Source organism: Melospiza melodia, chromosome 1 (genome assembly GCF_035770615.1).
Source record: "Melospiza melodia melodia isolate bMelMel2 chromosome 1, bMelMel2.pri, whole genome shotgun sequence".
NCBI lineage: Eukaryota > Metazoa > Chordata > Aves > Passeriformes > Passerellidae > Melospiza > Melospiza melodia.
The window spans coordinates 15,183,823-15,207,193 of record NC_086194.1 but is presented as its reverse complement, the minus strand read 5'-3'; the positions used below and the strand labels follow the sequence as shown (position 1 = coordinate 15,207,193).

At 40.4% G+C, this 23,371-nt stretch overlaps 1 protein-coding gene across 1 annotated transcript in view; it reads right to left on the bottom strand.

Annotated features, from left to right (window-relative positions):
• KIF5B (kinesin family member 5B) overlaps positions 1 to 13,129 on the bottom strand; it is a 33,541-nt gene extending 20,412 nt beyond the window's left edge. Inside the window, exons 1-8 of the mRNA XM_063148727.1 lie at positions 12,948 to 13,129; positions 5,606 to 5,693; positions 3,976 to 4,049; positions 3,452 to 3,556; positions 2,997 to 3,045; positions 2,643 to 2,698; positions 2,447 to 2,534; positions 933 to 1,057 (exon numbers count right to left, since the gene is read on the bottom strand). Coding sequence (XP_063004797.1) covers positions 933 to 1,057; positions 2,447 to 2,534; positions 2,643 to 2,698; positions 2,997 to 3,045; positions 3,452 to 3,556; positions 3,976 to 4,049; positions 5,606 to 5,693; positions 12,948 to 13,073 — 711 coding nt within the window. The 5' untranslated portion in view covers positions 13,074 to 13,129. The remainder of the gene's footprint in view (positions 1 to 932; positions 1,058 to 2,446; positions 2,535 to 2,642; positions 2,699 to 2,996; positions 3,046 to 3,451; positions 3,557 to 3,975; positions 4,050 to 5,605; positions 5,694 to 12,947) is intronic.
• Between the last annotated feature and the right edge of the window lie 10,242 nt (positions 13,130 to 23,371).

Here is a 23,371-nt window from a genome sequence, read left to right as displayed (position 1 = left end):
GTGAGAACAGATTTTAGAGGCAGAATCTGACCTATATGAGTGCTCTAGGAGCTTCAGTAGGTAGCAGAAACATGAAAAAAAATCTGACCTGATGCCATTCTATACACCTTGCCTCTTTTGCCTCAAGGGCTGAATTTGACTTACAGTTCCATAACATTCCCTTTAACTATTTCCACCCAGCTGGGACCATGACTACAATGAAAAAATTCTACTTTCCTGTGCACAAACTGATACAAGCCATTAGAAAACTGCATGCATTTCAAAGGGACTGGGGAAATGCACCAATGTAAAGTTTGAAATAAACACTGAAAGGAACTACAGAGAAGGAGACCTGCAACCCAGCTCTCTTCTTTAAAAAGACTGACTGAAGAAACACATTTCAGAATAAATATAGGATCAGAGACAACAATAAGGTCATAGAACAATGATGTAAGGAAAAACAACAGCAAGCCTGGAGGTAAAGGCAGGGATAAACCCAGAAGCAAAGATGAAAAGCATGTCAGAAATCCAGCTTTCAGAAGACTAATTACAGTATGTATTTCCTTCTCTGCTTTAAGCTACTGATATAGGAAAGCAAGCAGTCAAACAATGTTAATCAGATTTTCAGATTAAGAAACTTGGTATCACTACATAAGAAAATCCAGATATTCCACAACCATAAAAGCTGATTCCTGTACCTGGCTAACCCACACATCTCAGATACTGAAACTGAACTTTACCCTCTTTCCCCACCCTAGTCTAGATTTACAAATCCTCACTTGCAGAAATGTGGATCAGCTTAAAGCATCTAACAGCCAAGCCAGCCTAGGATTCAGAAACCATATTTCAACATCAAAACTGACACACCTCAGAGATGACAACTGAACCATGTAAAATACTTGAATGTAAAGAAAAAACACAGCTTCAGAGCAGAAAGAGAAACTTATAATTACCTTCTCACTGCCTGCCAAGTCCACAAGGTAAAGTTTTCCACTTAGTTTCTGTTCTGTTTGAGTATTCTCTTGTTTTACATTAATAAGAAAAATACTATGACTTCGGGAGCTGTGTTCATTCATATCTATAATTCAAAATAAACACATCAAAAAGATTTGTACAATCAGTCTCACTTAAAACAACACCTCCCCACAGTGCAGAGATCCAAAGCTAATGAAGCTGTATAGTGTAATCCCTCAATGACAGCAGACCTAGAGGCAGCAAAACCAATGGTATCATCTAATTGGGTAAGAAAGATCCAGCTTTCCCTTGGGCTCCTATTAATATCACATAAGTTCACTCATCAGGTTTGCTAGCTTGTCAACCATGGATTTCACACATTAATTTACTTTATTAGAACAGAAAGTATATTTAGTTCTTGATAAGAGAGTCTTTTGAAGACTTCCAGTGTACCCCATTTTATCCCTCTTTGAAAATTTAACTGGCCACAGCCTTTCATTCCTGTCTTGTGTTGTCCCCTCTGCTGTGAAACATGAAGAGAAAACAAGACGTGTTGAATTTAAAGTATTATTTTAATCCAGTAACAAAATTTAACCTGAATGAGAACATCTGGCCATTTCTTCTTCCTTTTAAGTATAAATCTCTCACAGTTCTAAAAGTACCAGCTTACTGATCTTAAAGAAGCACAGAACACAGAATAATATTCTATCCAAATTTTCTTACTGCAGTCCCCACTTGAACCTTTTTACTTAGGAGCAAGGAAGCAAAACCACAAGACTGAAAAATTCCTTAAAAGGAAAATATAATTTTTGATTTTGATCCTTAACCTAAGAAATGAGAAGAAAATGCTTCTATTTTCTTAATGACTGTATAATCTCCTCCTGAATAAAGAACTAAACACAAGAAGATTGTGAAACATCCTGAAATTGGCTCTGAAACTTCTGACAGTCACCTCAGCTGCTAAGAGCTCAAGTTTTACTTTGCATGCACCTACATCTTCCCTTGTCTTCCCTAACCCCTCTGTCATTTCCAAATCTTGCTTTTTGTGGGAATTTGGAGACCTATGGCATGGCTCCTTGCAACTCAAATGCATGCTACAGCCAAAAAACTTGGGATGCTGTTTACATCTGCAGCAGGTCTGAATTCTGATCAGCTATTCTTGGAATATGCAACAGAATGATCAAACTGTGGACAAGCCCCACTTGCAGATTTCTAGGTTAATTAAAACAAATTCCACAAACTGGGATTTTGCATTATTCCTAAAGGAGAACTACACCTTTTTCTCCAGTGATGCACAGTTCCTCACTGATGACTTACTTTCTCCTTTCAATCCCAGTGTAAGCAACATGATCTAACCAGAAATGAACTGAAATGCTTGTTTATCAAACACATCCTGAAACTGCTTATGCCAGACCCTTTCACACACCTGAATTATTTCACTCACTGTCTGTGCCTCCCCTATACCAGAAGCAAACAGATAAATCACTAAAAGGAAACAGAAGATGATACTTACTTGTCACTGCTACATGTCGATTGGATTTTCCTTCATCTATAGTATCCATAACTTCCTCTGGACTACATACAAACCGCTCTGTGCAACCCTTGGGAAAAAAAGGGGGATTGTGAAAAATAACACCACATAAACAAAGCACAAATACATGTGCACAGGAGAGGAGTGCAAGATGAAAATACATCAGACCGATGCTCACCTTTACATAGGGAACTCTATTTTTGTCCTCATGAACAGAAAGATTGGTCTTTGAAACTGGAAGAGAAAACATTCCAAAGCTAAGGCAAAACTGAATGAGAGCACTGCCTACAATGCATGCCCGAGTCAGAAATGTTACCTCTCAGCAACACCTGACAAAAGTTTAACACACAGGAAAGCACCACCACTGCAGCTCTAGTAATATCATACAGATGAGCTCCATGTTTTCCCATTATGATGTACCTTTATCATGCAAAGTTATTACCATAATGAATATCTAGGTAACATAAGGGGTTTTTATTATGTCCCTACAGAATAATTTATTTTATATGTTCAAAACAAATAAAACTCTTACCATCCAAAAGGTCCCTTATTTTATCCAAGTATATTTCAAAATATGACACCTAGAAGTAAGAAGAGGAAAAGGGATACATCAGAAGGCAAAAATGCTTTGCATCTTGATCACAAGGATTCAGCATGATTACCATGACCTCCCACATAACACTACATCCAGCTCAAGTTCTTCAGGCTGAATTAAAATGTATCTTTAGGAAGAAACTGTTTTGATCAGAAGTTTCAATCACTATCAGCACCACCACAGGTTATCAGCATTGTTTCCATCAATATTGAATGGAACAAAATGAAAGTTTTAACATAATTCTTCTTTAGGAAAAATCAGTTACATCAGTAATAACCCAGGTTATCAGTTTCCAGGTTACAGGCATTTGAAACAGATACAGAATATCCATTCACACATAGACTACCTTTGAATTTTAATACAGATTAAAGTAAAAATGAAGAAAAGTTTACCTTAATATGAAACTCAAGATTCTCATCCATGGAGTAAATATAATTAAAAATATCTTGCACTATTCTTGGAATAATGCCCATTCCATCTGGGTCATGAAGCTTCCCCTTAACAGAAAAAGAATGTAACAAAAAATTCATACTCAATCCAGCATTACAAACAGTACTCAGACACAAAACATCTGGGTCAGTTCAACTGACAAAATACTGACAGGTACAATGCACTTATTCCATGAAGTAAAGTGAGCCCCCCAGTTTCCCAAAAGTGAAAAGAACAGCTGCAGAACTCTCCCAAACTACAACTGAAATGATGCTATTGATATTATTCCTGTGTTTCTCATCCTGCTACTGAATGTGAAAAAAAAAAAAAAAACCCCACACTGCCATTCTCAGTCCTAAAAAAATAATGGGCTATCAAAATATTGCAAGAAGAAAACAAGCTGACATCTTATTTCTACAAAGCAAAGACTATTGTGATGAAAAGACATGACAGTGACAGTAAGAGAAAATTATTTTAACATTCTTACTTCCATAGTGTGTGTCTTTCCAGATGATGTTTGCCCATATGCAAATATTGTACCATTGTATCCCTCAAGTACATCTAAAGGGAAAGAGTATTTTCATTAGTGTTCATTTCCTTCTTCTAAAGATAAGTTGAATTAAATAGAATTAAAGCAAGCAGGTCCTAAAATGCCCAGCAAGTTAAATCACTCAGTGTCTGGGAACCTTGTGCTAGAGTTAGGGGGAGGGAGGTGTTCCTCCCTAGATCTTTGAATGCATTTTGCCATCACTGACCGTGCCTTAGAAGTTCCTGTTTCTTCAACCAGAAAAATCAGGACTTCACATTTAGGAACAAAAAGGAAATCAATGCAATTGCCAGGCTGAACAGATGGTCTTTGATACCCCAGAAGAAACCAAACAGGAGAACATCATGTTTTCTGCCTACAGGAAAGTTTAATTGTCCAATTGTGATGCAAACAGATGACACCTTAAGTGTCAAGCATCTTATTCTTAGGGCATAAGCTTCTATTTCAAATTATGAATGAACCAAGCAAAGTTTAGATTGAGGGGTGAGAGGCTGGTGGCCTGGCCTGTTTATGTGTAAGTTACTCTAGAATCACATCCTGCAAGCAAACTTTTATTTTCCAAAAACAAGCACGAGGAGATACTCCAGCTGGGGAGGGCTTTGCCACTCCACCATACCTGTAAATCCATTTGTCTCACCACTAGAGCTCATTTGCCACTTGATGCAGCACAGGTGAGAAATGCCACACAGAGCTCAGAGTCTTACATGAGCATAAAAGGGGCAGCATTACAACTCTTAGCTAAATTCAATGAGCAACCTCCTGATCTGAGCCTGATTATTATTTAACTCATTAAAGGGTTAAATACTTGCAGCAGCCTGCATTTCCCACAGCAATTTACTTTTCTAATGATGAAAAACACAGTATGTTCACCCAATATTCCGTTGGTATTAACTAACAGTCGGTGTTTCAGGAATTTCTGTCAAGGCTCTGTAAAGCTGTTTTGAAAGTTGGGTCAATTAGAATTTATTGATGCCCTCAAGAAATGAATCAATTTTATTTTCAGGGAACTAGCTAATTGCTTACTACAAAAACTTACTGTGGCATATCCTTCTTTGTCACAAGACTTGATTTTCTGAAGGTACTAGGCCAAATCTGAGAATTCAGGTTTGGAGAAATTGCACACCCTAGCATGCACAGCAATAACTCATATTTCACAATTTTCATTTCCTCCTGCATTCCTCCAAACAAAGTTCTGTATGATGTTTCTCACCAGTAAATTTGTGGGGCATGGGGAGGGTAGATGACACATCTCAAAATTATTATTAATAGTTATTATGTTTAATTTCTGACAAATTGTTTTAAACAATCATTGCAGAGAACTGTAAAAAAACCCCTAAAACATAACAGGTAACATTACCAAATGTTGCAGTCAACTGCAACAGCAAGTTTAATTACAGCACTGACATAATTTATTAGCTCAACTACAGGATGACTGTATGGTGCTACAATCCATGCTGGCACATTTTAAACATTCCAAAGATAAAAAGCAGCAATAGAAGTATTAGTTTTCAACACTGAAATCCACAGGAATATGAGATGTTCTTGTGGTAAATTTGCTCTTCCACCTTACCTTTGACAATCTTTTTAGCACAGTCATTGTACACTTGTTCTTGTGATGTGTTTGACTGGAATACACGGTCAAATATATATGGCTTGGACTGTAAAAAAAACCAAACCAAAACAGAAGAGTTATCAAAAACAGCTGGAAGTGGAATGGAAGGTGTTTGTTAATAGTTTAGAAGTCCTCTACACTGTCTCAGCCCAATCTTCTATTTAAAGCACTTGAAGACTGTTGTGTGGAAATCAGCTTAAATAGTGCTGCCTAAATCTTCACACGCTTGCTTACAAGGAAGGCCTTGAATGAAACATATTTGGTTTCAGAGTGTTATCTACATAGTTCTGCAAAGCTGCTCTGCACGTGACCTCAAGTTACTTGCTTTACCAGGAAAGCCAAAGCCTGGTCTGCACATCTAAGAACCCCTTATTCTCACCTACCCTGGCAGTAGGCTCACTCTGGTAAACTACCATCATTAAAAACATACCCCACGACATAGAGTACCTGTCTTGGTAGTGTTTCTTGAAAAAAAATCAAACCAAAAAGAAACATTCAACATAATCTATTGTGCCATGTAAGACATCCTTAAAATAAAGCTCCCCAAGCAGAATAAAAGGTGATATTGGGGAAGGAAACCTTCCACAAGACTCATTTTGGAAAAGACTACATGAGGAAGATCTGACAGGATTTTGAGAGGAACACTGGTTATTGCTTTGTTTTAGAGAAGAGATTCTCATAACAGTTCTAAGCAGCTGACAATCTACTAGGATATAAATGATTACACTCATCTTACAAAGCTCAAATTTCTTGTAGCTCTTTCAGAGTTTGATTTTGTAGGTAGCCAAGCAGGTGGGCAAAGTTTACAAAAAACCTAGGTCAGTTAACACTGTTAGACTCCCTGCAACTGTTAAGTGTTCCATTCTGCCTAAATTTAATTCATTACTATCCTCCCACAAGGATATTCTGGAATTGCCTCTCTGGCAAAGAAACAAGTATGGCTTTTACCCACCCACTTTGCCTTTCCTGGCCTGGCCTTCCATTTGTCTTCTAATAATATCTAGCACCATACCAAACAAAGCTTTTTCAGACTAAACATATTTATCTGAGGCCTTGAAATCAGGTGGATGAGTGCTCTCTTGGAAAAATAATTACAGAGTTCACTGTATAAATATGTTCAAGAAACCACAAGGCTCAGTAGGCAGAACTGTCCCTAAGGGGCTGAAGTTTGCCAGAACACTTGTTTCACAGCAGGGAAAACACCACCCTCCTCCATTACTCATTTCAGCTTCAAAGACACCTCAAATCCCTGTGTTCTACAGGTAGAACTGAGGCTGTTAGATACACCAGGAGGGAAACAACAAGTAACTCTGATGTAAGAAAATGAAGACTGAGAGCACACTACACAAAAAGGAAGATCCTGTAGAAAAGATAACACCATCTTTCTCACTAGCAGCTGTAGTTTCAATAAGCTTCCAATTTCACAGATATCAGCTACACTACACACTGCAAGTCAGCTACACCACAAAACATTCATCAGCTGTTTCGTGCTCCAGTGCATATTTATATGCACTGAAATAATTCCATTGTGGAACAGAAAATCAAGCTGCAAGGCCTTCACTTGGGCACTACTGCCTTTAATTGATCTTGTTTATTTATACAGTGAAAGCTACTAAGCACAAGCCCAATATCGATTTCCCTCAAGTTACCAATTGCTACCAATACACAAAACTCTGTAATTTTGGCCAAGAGAATCCTCACAAGGGGTCCTGCTGTCACTTGTCACTTCCCCATCCTTTGCACGTGGAAAGTGGAATATTCGCTCACATGTCCTCATTTTTATCACACCTATGAAAATCCATATTAGTGGCATGTCCCTGCTCCATCATCACTGAGTCACTACCTAATCAAGGAAGTTTAGACAAGCAGGTTCCAGGATAATTATGTTTTAAGAATGCAAATTACTCCCACTCAGTATGGTTTCACATCTTTGACATCTACAATGTCTTATCACTTCTCTTTACAGTCTACTTTCTGCAGTAAACAAAGCTAAAACAGCATTGCACGGATTACCATGCCCCAGAATGTCTCCTCATTACCTTTAAGAGATTAATCAAGAAAGATTAAAGTGTCAGATATTTTTTCTGCACCAGATGCCTTTTCTTCCCCAAGCAGTAAACAATCAGATCTAATGATGAACTGAAGACACAAAAGGCCCAAGCAGCATTGTGTCCCTGACAGGGGTAGTAGCAGTGTCACTAACACAGTAGGAGGCTGCTTTGACACACTCTAGAAATTTTTAGAAACTGCTGCTCAAATGTTAAAAATTTAACACAAGGCTTTATAAGCAAGAGATAAAATACCAAGCAAACAAGCAGAACTTCTAACTTCCTCTCTCAGAATCTTTTAGTTCCTTGCCTAGCATTTCTTTTGTCTGCAGTCAACCACAAGACAACTGCAGCTCCCACAGTTGCCTTGCACTCGAAGGGATGTGGTCTCACAGCAAAACTTCCCAAGTGCTCTCACAGCCTTCACAAAGGTGCAGCTGCCAACATGATTCAGCAGTAGTTTAACTGAATCTTAATAAAGGGATGATGCTGAAGTAGTTCCATAGCTAACTTAAGGACTAGTTACCCATTATATAAAAGGATGCTCAGCCAATTTAAATTATACAAAATTTGGAGTACATGTGAGTTTCTGTGGAAAAGTTTTTTGTCAATATATCCAATGAGGACTACAGAAAAATCTGCAATCACAACTACACTGAACATTTACATCCACAGTCTGAGAAATACTAAAGGTTATCTCCATAGATGTAATTTAAAAAACCCCTTATTACTATTGCAACTTTCCATAAAGTACAGAATTGGTTATTCTTAAGATCACCTGAGTTTATCTTACTTCTCATGCACTGATATCTGAAGCAAAGTCAGCAGTAGAAAATTCACTTGAAAAATCAGTGGCATGTTTTTCTACCACAACACATGCAGAAGTTCTTGAATGTTTCTTGCTAGAATGGCCACAGTGCTACAACACCTACCCACGCTCAGCCTATTCCTGGTGAGAGGTTAAAGGGGCACATAATGGGCTTACTTTGCCTTTAAGAGCTGCATCTGTACTAAAGAATGTTCTTCCCATCAGCACTAAATATGCTAAAAGATTTATCCAAAATGGAATAGTTTCTGGAAAGTATGATGTCAGATACCTGACTCACTTCTTCCTATTACTAAGCTAAGGTATTGCTGCTTTGACACACCTAATCCAGTCCAACACTGCCAATGGGGGAAAAGGCACAGCTACAAATTAGGATTTTAATTTCAGGATAAACAAAGAGGATTTTCTTCTTGTCTTAGCCCCGTGCACACAAAAGTGCAGATGATACAGAACAGTCAGTGAATCTCAGCTTTTTTTCCCCTTTTTCTTATTTCTGTGGAAGTACTGCAATTCAAGTATTAACTATTACAGCAGTTATTGTTCGCTATAGAATTACTAAAATATGGGATTTATAACACTGTGACTAGAAACTCAATTTCCAGAATAGAGATAGAATATTTTTTGAATAAATGTTTCAGCCAAACTTTTTACTTTAGTAGGAAGGTTCTTCTAAAGAGAAAAGCAAGTACTGCTGTTTACAAAAATGGTCACTGAATTTCAGGACAATAAAACCCAGCAAATATGAGCAAGGTGTTTCTGCACAACTGGCACTGCAGCCAGGGAGAAAAGCTTTGCCTTTACAGACTCCTGCAAACCAGAATGTTTCCTTTCTGTTACATCATCACACCACTGTCACCTGAAAAGCACCTTTGTTACCCAACATTTAATGGAATGAAGTAAGAAAAAGAAACAGAGGGTAACACTGGAATAATAGTATTATTTCAGCTACAGATTACAATTCCTGATTCATATTTATAGTACCACTGTAGACATGATGCCTTTTGTCTCTAATTAAACACTGCTTTCTTTCTGCATTAGCAAATAATAATAATAAAGTTACTTTAAAGAATGCATTTCATTTCTTGCATTTATACAGTCCAGTACAGCCTTCAGCATTTTTCTTTTGAAAAACCTACTACTAAAAGCTGCAGTAGTAGAAGTGACCTTCATTACCTGATTCTAACAACTTTCTAACCTAGCCTTGTCTCATTTACAATCCAACACTTGTTTAAAAGATGATGAAAAAGAAAGTCAAACGTCTCAAGCTCTTTCCAGGATCACATCTTAAATATGAAAACACAGACAAGCAGCCACAATTCTTTCCTGAAAGCCATACAAATAAGGAATGGACAATGACTGTCACTAAAAACCATTTGCCAATGAGGCACACTGCCCATTCCTGTGCACACCCAGCAGGCCCCAGCACTGCAGCCACTGGGTAATGCTGCTTTTGCTTCAGGCTCCAGTCCCAAACCCCAGAGTGTCACTGCACTCAGCAATGTGTATCTTGTGGGTAGCTTTAAGATGAACAAGACTAGATATAGAAAGGTTTTTAAAGAAGATCTACAGATACATTATGCAGAACTATAAAGCTACTCAGCTGCAAGCAGTTTTATATTTGATAAAACAAAGGAGATAATAATCCCACATCAAACTGCTCTTCCTCTCTGTTCTATCTTACTCAAAAGGCTGAAATCCACTAGCAAATTGCTGTCAATTTTCACATAGGGTACATTTCTAATGTTTAACATAAAAGTCATATAACGAGTAATCCTATCATCTGTTTTAACAAAATCCTTATACTTAATTAACAGGATAAGCCATTAGGAAAAAATAATTAATACAACATTAAGATAGAAAGAAGCAACCTGCAATTAAAAAATTAAAAGCCCTTTACTAGTTAAAAAGTTTCATCCTGTGGAAAGAAAATACTTTGTTTCAGAGTCTGCTCTTTAAAGCAGACCAACACCATATGTCCCCTCAAAGTGCTGTTACACACCAGCTACAGTTAAAACCATTGTTTTATCTAACACAGCGCAAACTGACTCACTGGTCCAGAAAGACAAGGATGAAGTTAACTTCAGAGGAGCTTGGAAAAGAAGGGAAGACAGCTAGCTCAGAGATGACAGGGGAGTCAAGGCAGGACGAGGGTTTGGTTATAGTCACTGATTTTTCTCCCCAGCCTCCTCCAGAAGAGTCAAATCTGCAGCCTGGGATCAGCTCTGCCTCCCAGCGCTCACCTCCCATCGACCATCACAGGCAACTCCCATCCCAAGTTTTTAATATTATTATTATTATTGTTATTGTTATTATTATTGCAGCCTGCACTGCTGCAGGCGCAGCCAGGCACCCACGGGAGGTGCAAGTCCTTCAGGCAGCTGAGGGAAGCAGCTATAAAAAACCAAAAGTGGCTCAATTACTGCTCAACAGGCAGCAACGAGGCCAGCAAGCAGGGAGTGAGGTAAGCAAACACACAGCTTATGGAGGAAGCCTTTCAGCCACTGTTTCACGAGCTCTGCTCTGTTATCCTCCCTCGGGCAATTCTGCAGCACACAGAAACAAGCGGTGCCTGGCCACGGGCTCAGGTTAGAGGGGCCCTGAATTTGTAAAAACTCAGTCAAGTTATTAAAAACAAAACTACTAAACACAAGTTATTGTCAAGAGTTTTAGAGATTCAAGTCATAATTTTGAGGATACCAATCTTGTAGCCACCATTACAAAGACAGAGTATCAAACTTTTATTCAAATTTTGTGAAACAATACAGGAATACGGTCACTGCTAGCTAACTTAATAATTCTGGGGGCATTTTTTTTCAAGTCAGACATAGCAAGTCCTGGATCCAAGACAACTGGGAAATTTGTTGTGATTTTTAGCAAGGTGAAATAACCAAGGTACAGTTGGCAACACTGAACATCAATCCTGAGCAGAAAGCTCCACACGATCCCGCAGGAGCACACCATCAGATTGTTCTACTCAGATACAGAACCAACTCAGCACAATCTACATTTCAGATAATTTCAAAGTGCACCTAAAAAGTATTTTAAAAAGATAAGCTTTCATTTATACCAGGGTTACCAAAAGAAAATTTATTTTTTAAGTCAGAACACGTGAAAGTTTCTACACTAAACTGTGAATTTTAAACAGACTATGCAGTGTCACAATGAATGGGTATTCACTGATGAAAGTGAGATTATCCACTCTAGTTAAATTTTCTATTTTCCAGGACTGGTTCCTTACTCTGAGGTTACCTGTACAACCTCAGGAAGAAGTGATGTACTCCAAGATAGTAACTTGCCAGCTGAAATGAGCCCAAATTACCTCATTTCACAAGCATGCTATTGTTCTTGTCATTCCAGACTCATGGCATTCCATATTTTATTGACAAATTCAGCCGAATATTAACAGACTAAAGCATTACTATTTAGTAACTTCTCTTACAAAAAAGTCATTTATTAAATTGCCTCCTGCAACTTCAGATATTGTGCAAAAAAGCTATTATTGGTAGCCTCAAAAAAACAAAACAAACCCCCGAATTTTTAGACAGATAACTGGCCTCTAAGTTACTTTCAGCAAGCAACTAGTCTCTCATGAAATATATTTACACGAAAACACAAATTAAGAGTTAACAAAAACAAAACAAACATCGGGGCTAAAGCGTGTTTGTACAACACCAACCAAACCAGGCAACAAACTACCGTACTTTATTTTTATATTCCAGCTCCATTTTGTAGCTAGCTATGATCCACTGAAGAAAAATGAAAGGATTATCTTTTCCCCTGCAACATCCGTATTGTTTTTAACGGGCTTCGTAACTTTCAAGGAGACTCCAGTTAAAATACATTTACGAACACGTAGTAAGGCAAATGATCTGTTTATTCTGATTTAACAACAACAAAAAAGAAGCTGTCAGCTGAAGACTGATGCACAGATCTTGAGCACTAATTCTCTGGAGCCTGCACTGTCGTTCGCATTTCTTCCCCGACAGCTATGGGGCGGCAGCTCCCACGCGTGCCCGCACAGTCACACACAGGGCCCGGCGGACACTGCGGGACTCGCCTCACCCCGCACTCGGCACTCTTTGCCCGGAGCCTTTGTCACAGGTCCCCCGAGCTGCCCCACCGCCCTGTCCCCACAGCCCCACGCCCCTCAGCCCTCACCGCCTCCCTGCCCAGACCAGCCCACCCCGCCCGCAGCCGTCCCTGCCCCCTTTCCCCTTCGCCTCGGTCTCCAAGGAGGCCGCTCCCCCTCCCGAGGCGTCCCCGCCCGCGGGCGCTGCCGAGCCCTCCCGCCCAGAGCGCGCCCATCCCCGCGGCGCCTGACCCCGCCGACCCGGACACCCCCTGCCTGCCTGCCCTGCCTGCCTGCCTGCCCTGCCCGCCTCCCCCGCGGCGCTTCCCGCCTCTCCCGCCCGGGGCGGCCCCTCACCGCGATGACGACGGTGTCTTCGCCCTGGAACTTAGCGATGTACTTGTCCCCTCGGGCCACTTCGGACTCGTTGAGGGGTCTGAAGCGACACATCACTTTGATGTTACACTCCGCCGGGTCCGCCATCTTAGGCCACCGCCGCCTCCGGGGCGCTCAGCTCCGCCGCCGCCAGCTGCCGCCGCCGCACCGCCCGCGCCGGGGGTCTCGCAAGCCGCCGTGGCCGAGAAACCCGCGCCCGCCCCGGCAGGAGGGAAAAGGGAAGGGCTCCTTCCTGGCCGCCGCCGCCGCCTCCCGCTCTCACTTCCTCCCCAACATGGCACCGGCCATGGCGGCTGCGGCCGCGGCTCCCGCCCCGCCCCGCCGGTGGGGCGGGCGGGTGACGTCACCCACCGCAGCGCCAGCCCCGCCCCCAGCCCCGCCCTGTGCGCAGGCGCGGCACCGCCCTCGGGTGCGCTGGCAGGGGCGGGGCTGCCTCAGGCGGGCGGGGCGGCCATGGCACCGCCCGCGGCCGCCGCTCCTGTCGCGGCGCGCCTGGACTCCTGGAACCGTGGACTCATGGAATTGTAGAATTATTGGCTCATGGAATCATCAAGGTTGGAAGAGACCCTTAAGATCATCAAGTCCAACCGCCAACCCAGCACTTCCCCTGTGACCCCTAAAGCGCCTCTTGAACACCTCCAGGGATGGTGACTCCACCACGTTCCTGGGCAACCTGGCATCATCCACACAGAATCACAGAATCAGGCTGGAAAAGCCCTGAGGTCATCAAGTACAACATCTTCATGTCAATTAAATGCCACATCCAGTCTTTCCTTAAATGCATCCAGGGACAGCCGCCACAGCCTCTCTGAGCAGCTCATTCCAATGTCTAACAACCATTTCTGTGAAGAAATTCTTTCTACTGTCCAACCTGAACCTCCTATGGGCCATCTTAAGGCTAAGTCCCCTTGCCCTATCACTGGTTGCCTGGGAGTAGAGGCTGACCTCACCTGGCTGCAGCTCCTTTCAGGTGGTTATAGAGTGAAAAAATCACCCCTGAGCCTCCTTTTCTCCAGGCTAAACACCCCCTGCTCCCTCAGGTTATTGGCCAAGGGCTGCAGAGGTGAGGCCTTGCTGGCCACCCTGGTGAGGAGTGTTGGGCACCGACCTGCACTGCCACCTCAGCTCCACTGGCACCTGGTGTCAGACGGGTGACATGGCCATGTCAGGCACCGACCTGCCCTGCCACCTCAGCTCTGCTGGTACCTGGTGTCAGACGGGTGACATGGCCATGTCGGGCACCGACCTGCACTGCCACCTCAGCTCCACTGGCACCCAGTGTCAGACAGGTGACATGGCCATGTCGGGCACCGACCTGCACTGCCACCTCAGCTCCACTGGCACCCGGTGTCAGACAGGTGACATGGCCATGTTGGGCACCGATATGCACTGCCACCTCAGCTCCACTGGCACCTGGTGTCAGACAGGTGACATGGCCGTGTCACCAAGGTTGCCAATACAGGTGTGCTGTGTGATGAGGGCAATTCATTTGCTCAATGTGGCCTTGGTGGCATGGTGGGTAGAGGGAACCTTACATTTAAACATCTACCCCAGCACTGGCATGGCAGCGCTGAGGACAGCACTGTGTGTGTGACAAAACTGAGGGGCCAAGAGTGAGGTAAAGGCTTAAAGCAGGTGGTTGAGATAGGAACCTGTGATATTTGGGATTTTTAGTGTGTTTGTTTACATTTCTTTTCCTCTGCTGTCTAAAAGGGGGAAAATCCAAATCCTGAGGTGCTCACAGATGCTAGGGAGATACCAGTGTGCCTTTGTTGCTTGTGTGCATCCTGGAGCTGGAACCCAGGAAGGGGGATCAGAGAACACACAGCCCACAGCTCGTTGTGTCCTCCAGGATGGAGACTGTCACCTCCTCTCCATCCCAAATGAAAAAAAAAAATCTGGACAGCAGTTTTTTAAAGCTTAATTTATTGCAAGTTTTGTTTATGTTATTAATTACAGGGGCTCTAAATCTAGTTGACCAAAACTTAGGGATTGTATCTAGACAAAAACATCAAGTGAGCCATTCTGATAGAGAGCCCCAAGAGTCTCACACTTTTACAACTGTGCCTTTCACATCCAGGCGTGAACTTTCAGATTGGAACAAAGTACAAACTCACAGCTTGGCTGAGTTCAGCCAGTTTCCTGACAGAAATAATGATTTGTGCTGGTAATTTTTCAAATACCCTTGAACTTCATTAAAAAAAAAAAAAAAACAACAAAAAAAACCCAGAAAAAATGATAGGGCCTTTCTCTTAAGTTAGAATGACTCAGAAGAGCAGTATGCTTCCCTCAAAAGTACTCATTTTTCATTATAAAAAGGGAGGAACCTCTGTGAATTTTAACAGGGACTACCTGTAGTCAGGCATTCCCCATTTTTAAGACTTCTCAGTATAGGGATTTCAGTGATGTGTTTTTACTTAGTATAGGTGTGCAAGGCAAACACTTCAAAAGTGCTCCACATGACAGAAAAAAGGCCTAATAATCTAGTTGTACTTATAGGTTCTTTTCACACAGTAATGCAAAAAATATTTCTGTGCCTAGTTTATCTTATGAGGTAAGCTAAATCTTCTAAACCAAGTTCATGTTGCAACAAGTTTATTTTTCCTCTGTGATTAAAAATGCAGCAGGACTGTTCTGTCTTATGCAGGGCAGCAACAATGGTGTGTCCACACCTATGAGCACATGTGGAAATAGCTGTCTGGAAAAGCCAAGATACAGCCTCAGTCTGTAGAAGGTGCAGTGCTAATCCACAATATCTGGCATACGAGATATACACAGACATCTGTCTACAGTTTTCAATCAAATGTTTTAAACATAATTGTTACTAGGTTTTGCATGTCAGAAAACCTGTTGTAGTTGGTTGCTGTTTTAGCAATTGTTACATTGTATCTCAAGCAGCAAGATGTATAAATACTTCTATGTCATCTATTTCTGGGATTATTCACAAGTTTATGGCTAGCAATGTTCTTATGCAGCTGCAGGATTTAGATCCTCAAAGATTTCCTGGGACAGAAGGTTATCACTTTTATGAAAGGAGTGTGAATTATTTACTACTTTTTCAATTAATTTACCTTTCTACATAAGGAAAAAGAAATATTAGCTGCATAATATTTCTGCTTTGTGATTATTACTCACAGAAGTACATGCTTCACCTGCCAAACATCCTTTACCCTAATGTGTTGGAGAAACCTCTGGTTCTTGTTATCCATAAGCAGAGGGGGTGTACCCTTAGCTGCATTTACTGATGTGTAGTGCCCAATGTAAGAACATCTCAGTCAAAGAAGAAACCTCATAATTACATGATTGTCAAGAAGATAGGGGCTTGGCCTTGCTTACCTGATGGATGTTTGACAGAGCAGACACTCCAGAACGACAACACAGATGCATGAGTAGATAATTACTCATTTCACCTATGTTGAAACAAAAATTGCCAGCATGTGTGACCTCTGTAGTGGGAACTGGCCACTCTGAAGCTGTTGGTTCTGTGCAAGCCCACAGGAGAAGTGGCTGGGATGATGTCCCATCCCTGCTGTGGGAGCCCTTGGTGAAAGAGCTCTGCTGAACCACACGTGTGCTCTCAGATCCCTGACAGCGACTCAGGCATGAAGTTTCTCTTCTCTGATCTGTTGTTCAAAATAGCAACTGCTCCTTGGCATGACCTACTTAAAGGCTGACACAACAAAGCCGTGTGCTCAAAGAGAGCACTGTGCTATCTCTGCTGGCGCCAAGATGTGTCAGAAGAGCAGCCTTGAGGACTTGTGTTTAAAGATGTGGTCTCATGGGAACATGGCAGAGGCCAAGCATCCTGGAAAGTTTCCCATTTTGTGGCAATAACAGAATATGCTTTCTTTGCCAATTGAGAATATATTTGCTGTCTTCTATGTTGTTATGTAATGTCTGTAGCATACATTTTTTGGCACTGAGGATAAGAGACTCTGTTTAAAAGTAATATATTATAATGAGAAAACATGATATGTCTGTTGTCATTAAAAGCTAATTGTTCTGTGTTTAAGCCTAGTATGCCCTATGTAGCTGACAATAAGTTTGGTAAAGTTTCTTAGTAAGGACCAATGTGTTTTATTGAAGCAATTTATGTAAGGAATTTGTGTTGTTAGTTCACTAACCGTATTTCTTTCCATTTATGAACTGTGCAATAAACCCCTACAAATTCTTTTATGACTTATGGCTCTTTTAGACCTTCAGTCTTTCCTAGCAATAAAAACATGTTAAGCAAAGGGAATTGGCAAACTTAAGCCTTACAGGGAAGCTATATCAGGATAATAATATAATTAACCATCAAAATTGTTCCAGCAGAGCAAAAGTGATCTTGATTTGGTTTTAAAAGAACATTACATATTTGAATAAATCTTTAAACCAGGTGTCTGTAGAGAAGCAAATTAAAGCTGCTTCCTCCTGCCCTTTCAAGTATTAAATTCTGAGATTCATTTGTTGACAGCACTTGTTGACATTCAGTGTGCCTAATGCAAACACAAGTACTCTTCTCATTTTAATTTGCAGTGTGCTGGGAAAATATATTATATGACTTCTGAGAATTTAAGGTGCATTCCAGGCCAAATTTATTCCAAATTTGCAAGTCAATTTGCAGGACAAAAGAGCAATTAATCTGCCAGATATAGTGTACCTCAAACAGAATTATTGGTTGCTTGTAGCACACTCTGTAAATAAAGGCTATTAAGATGACTTATGAAGTCTAGCAACATTGTCTGAAACTGGAACAGTGCAATTAAAATGAACAAAGTGTTATGGTTCAAACAGCTTGTGCAAATATATTTTAAATAATATAAATATATTTTAAGTCTCTTTACCAAGAGGCTGTGTCTGGTCAACTCAGCTTGAGGAACTCACTGACTGGTTTATTGAGATTAGAAGGTTGGTGGATGAAGTTCAATAGCCTAAGAACCTGTTGGAGTCCAACTAGATCATTTTAAACTCTTATCTGGTTGCAAAACACTAAAGTTTCTTTTCAACAATATGATATGGAATGTGTCTCCTGTCCAAATCAAGTTTTGGATTTTATGTGAGCTAGAAGGATGAAATGTGTGTTGAGAGTGTTTCTGCTGATACACAGTAACTTCTTCTTGGGAAAAAATGTAATTAATTAAAAAATCAGTTTTATTTAACTTTTTACCTGGAAATGCATAAAACCTGAAAACCTTCTAATTTGTTCCTAATCAGCAAGATCATATTTAATATTCTGATAGTGATACACTAATTAAAAGCAAAAGCAAGCTCTGGGAATAATGTCACATTTTAGATGTTTATTTCAGCTAATTTGTGCAAATTCGTGCAAAAAATCTGTCTGCTCACTACCTAAAGCATTGACTCCAATTCTCTTTGAAGAAGAAACACACTTTTGGACCTTGTTTATATTCTTAACCATTAAAAGCATCCAGCATATGTTATCTGAAACATCCTGTCATAAATCTCTATTCTCAGTTGCTTTTCATTGTTTATAACCTTTACCAAACTCACCACTGGATTGTATCTTAGCTTGCTGGGTGCCTGCCTGCAGCAAGTTTTTTATAGTTTTGCAAAAATTGGTAATTTATTTCTTAAAAAAAAAAAAAAAAGCCTTGTTTTCCATTGTTGCAAAAGGAAAACTTAGAATCCTTTCATGTGAGAATTGTAAAAGAGAACCTAAAGACTGAAATTTGGTGGGGACACTTTTGTAGGGCTCTGATTTTGATTGTCAAAAACCAAGGCTGACATTGGGGGAAAAACCTCATCTGAACATATTCTTTAGAGTCCTGCAGAATCTTGTACTGGAATTAAACCGCCCAGCCCATGCCCCATGCTGCAGTCTGTGCTTGTGTGTGAACCACTGAACAAATTATCTCACTCCATGTCTTGGCTGGGGGTTTAGCAGCCTTTGCTTTTTTAGTCTGTTTGATCTGAGAGCCTGAGCTGAAGGCAAGGAGCAGCACTGTCTTGAATTTACAGAAGGAAATGAGAAAAGTAGTTGGGATAGAAGAGGAAAAGCAGAAAAGAGAAGTTTTGGGAACACAGAAGAGCCATGCAAAAAGGCCTGTGATTTCTGCAGGAGCTCTGTCAGCATCAGGAATGGGATTTATGATCCCTCATTTTCTACTGTGAGCAAAGAAATGTGGAACAAGCAAGTGAAGCTTGGCACACTCAGAGGGACACCATCCTACAGCTGCCATAGGCTTTGTTAGTGGGAGGGGCAGGGCCAAGTGTGATCATGAGAGTCTCTGTGGTTTATTGAGGTACTCCAGAAAAGAGCTGGCTCGGGCGTTGCAGAACAAAATTCATGCTGGCACAATAATATAGCAATATATAGAAATAGAGAGAAATTTCCAAGCTTTTTAAAGACAAAGAAATTATTCACTGAACAAGCTTTGCAAAAATTAGCATCCAAAGGGTTCAAAAGAGAATAAAATTGTTCTTGGCTGATCCACCAGTAAAGATCTGGTATTTACAGGAGTGGTGGTCTCACAACAACCTGATTTCAAACCACCGGTGGCTATGAACATCATTGCTTTGCACCTCAGGTCTCATACAGAAAAGGCAAGAGATCCCACTGAGATGATCACTCTGTTACATACGTATCTGGTGGGGAAACTGCAATTTCACAGGAAGCAGCTACTACAACCTTACCTGAAATGTGAAATGAAAGTCAGCCTTAACTATCTAACACCAGTGTAATCTGAATGCTACACTGTTCTTTGACTCCATTCTAGATTTGCTCTTCTTTTTCCTCCTATTCGTTCTCAATTTTGTTTTCTTCCTCTCTTCACTGCAGCATTTTTCTTCTGAAGGAGCATACCCTGATAACCTTGCCTGGAAGCAGCAAAATCATAGATTTGAAACCAAAGCCTTGCTTATTTCTTCAAAATGCAGCCTTGCTTTTTTTCTCAACTTTTAAATGGCACACAAAAATATAGGGAGCACAAGTTACATTGTGAACTTTAAAGGATGCTCAGTCTTTGGATCTATTCTTGATTGTAAAGTGCCAGTCACAGCTCCTCATTGGTATGGTCTATAGATAGCCTTGCTTTATTAATGTAAGTGCTTTTATGTGCCAAAAACCCCCGCCACTCTAATACAATTTGGGTTAGGTCATAGCTAATTTACAGTCCTTCAGACCCCAAACTTGGAGATAGAGGAGTACAAAAAGTAGGTTGAATGATAGGAAATGTCAAGCTATGTATTTTATGACCAGAAATCTATATGACATGTATTATCTATCAAAATTATATCTATCTATTATATCTATCAAAATACATTAGTCATATATCCTGTGTAGTTCCAAGCATATCAGAGTCTGTCCAGTGGTCTTATATAGCTGGCTGTAAGAAAAAAGGCTTTTGATGGACTTTAAGGAGTCTTCTCTGACACTTTTTCCTCTACTATTGTTAAGGATATTTTATTGGGCCCTTGCAAGAAAAAAACAAATCTAAACTTTCATATGTCTATTCTTATGCTTTTTGAATTTGAATTTGGAAGTATCAAAGGAATAAAAAGCCCCTAAATGTAGCAGTTAAAGCCCCATGTCTTTGTATGCTTCTTTAAAATCTAAAGCTTAAAAGACAGTAATATTTGAGAAAGCCTTTTTGATTTCTTAGAGAAGGAACTAAAAACCTGCTTGAACAGAGGTCTCATCTTGCTTTCTTCTTGTTTCTCAAATATTGCAGCAAACCAGCCAAGTTTCTCATGCTCCTATTAGCCAGTGAAAATTAAAGTCAGAATCAGTTTAAGATAAATGAGATTTGCCTCCCATGGATATTGTCCAAAAAATTATACCTGGCTAGATCTTTTTGTCCAATTCATGCATCAAAAACCATCAAACATCAGAGGTGTGACTATTGAAGTAACCTGTGTTTTTCACAGTCATTATACACACACACACACACACACACACACACACACACACACACAAAGTGACAAAGTGTAAAATCCAAATGTATTTTGTAGGGCTAATTCTGCTTAAAAATATGACCGTACACAGCTTTTTACTCAGCAGGTTTGAAATATGCTTATACTCAAATTCATGTCTAAAATCTCTTAGCAAAATTATATTTTGTGAGTCTCTACTTTAAAGCTTTGAAGAAATAATGTTGGAAGGGAAGAATCTAACTGGCTTTTTAGTTCTTTTATCAACATAAATTTCTCAGTTCTGACATTTATCATTGGTGACAGTACATGTGATAGGCAGAACAGAGCTGACTTTCAGAATTCAGTTTAAAACTGCCTGGCTGAAAGTTCTTTTTCAACTTGCACACTGAAGGAACTTCTCTGGCAATGGTAAACAGACTATTCATGAGGTTTGAGAGGCTGGGACAAATGCACCTCCAAAATCAGCCTTTCCTGTGAAGTTCCTGCTGACCTCACACAGACTCACCGTCCTGACTCCCACTGCTCCCATAAATGGATGTGTGCTGCCCTAGGTGGAGGGAGTGAGGGCTGTGGGGGAGTCTGTGCTTGCATGCAGATGTGTGTGTCACGGTGCAATTCAGCAATTCATGCTGTTTTCTCCATCTCACATTTTTATCAAGCTCATTTGCCATGCCCTCCACCAGAAACTGCAGAGAGGGTACACCAGATTTTCAAACTGTTTAGTAAAAATCTCCCTTTTTTTTTTTTTTTTTAAATTTTGTTCCTTTAGTTGTTTGCCAGCTCTTACAACATGGATTTAGTATGTGGGAAAGCTGCAGTTCTTAGTGGTTATTCTGGAGCTTTGGTGCTAAAGTGCTGATTTAGCACACTAGGAGTGGCTGAGTAAAGAAAAGAAAATCAGGTAAGGGATGAGACAGGTACTAATCACTGTTTTTGGCAACATCTAAAGAGCTTTTCTCATCCTAAGTAAACTTCTGTCTGATCCCTATTGCATTCATGAAGGTGGTCACTTTTCAGTTTTAACACAGCTCTACCCTGGTCTAACCAGCCCTGTAATGCTTTTCTGTGATACATTTGTTGCTTTCCCAATGTTCATCAGGCATCTCAATTTTAAAAAAGTATAGCTATTAATAAAGCCTTTCTTGCCCCCACATATTTAATTTTCTATTTCTCAAGTACCTTCATGACATTAAAGGTCATTGGTTTTGTGTTTCATTGTCTGTATGAGTTTGCTGCTCTTTTTTAATCTGTCCTTGCCTCTGCTCATGATTTCCTGTTCTCTTTTCTCCCATGTTGAGCACAGGGTACAGTTTGTGTCCTGGATTGCAGCAATGCTTTCTACTGCATCATCCTAGCTATTAAATAACCTGGAAGAATGACTTCTGTCATGCTGTCTACCAAAATGGTGAATAATATGGGTAAAGACAAAAGAACAGTGAGAACTATTTATGGAACCCCTTTATTTCTGATATTAAGAAAACATCAATTCATCTTAAAAGCCATTAATCTTTTTGACTGTGGTACTTTAAGTTTCTTTTTCCATAGACATCAATGACCTTGTTGTTTTCTTAATTGTTTGTAGAAAATTTCAAGACATTGCCAGAAATACAGAGAAAAAATGGAATAGTGAAACTGAAATTGCCTTTGTGATTCCCACGCCTCTTGAATAATTGTATTCTGATTTGTCCATATGCATCTCTTTCAGAAACAATAGTATCATCATTCCTGGCAAAGAGTACTTCCTTCCTTGGTTACAGCTCTGAAGAGAGGGCTTGTACTTGGATAGAAAAATAAGGAAATGGATTCCTCAGTTGGTGCAGTCTTTATTTTTGGAGCCCCCCAAAAGCATTAGACTTGTCACCAGCTAAAAATGAAGAATTCATAATAAATTTTTCAGTAAGGTTTATGTCTTTAAAATGAAAAACAGTACCCCTTGAAATAGCTGGAATTTACATAGCATAGTGTGATTACAACTAAAATTTTCTTTTTCTTTGTGCCCTTTGCTCTGTCCAAGCATTTAGCAGGCAGCACACAAGGGTGATAGATCACTGCATTCATCTGAATCCAGTTCAATGGTGTGGGATTAAAGGTTTACCTTGCAGAGTGTGTGAGGGTTAGGATGAAAGAAGAGGGTTGGGAGCTTAGAGTGAGGCAGCTGAAGCTTTAGCATGTGGTTCATTGGTCGTTGCAATTTGGCAGATCAGCCTGTAGAAGGCTGTGAAGGACACTGGAGGTTTGAAGCCTTATGTCTCCTTTCATTCCCCTTCCCTCATCCACCAGCCCTCTACCCAGCCACGGCTCTACAGAATGGTTACTGCACATGGACCTCATAATCACTGAGGTACTTTTAGAATAAGTTGGAAAATAATTTTATACAAAGACTTGAACATTTTCCAGAATATTTTCTAAAGTGAAAATGTATTTGAAACTAATTTAGTAATGTCAAAATTGTAGTGTGAACCATCAATTGTCCTTTTATGCTGTGGCCTCGTTTGCCTTGTACCTGACAC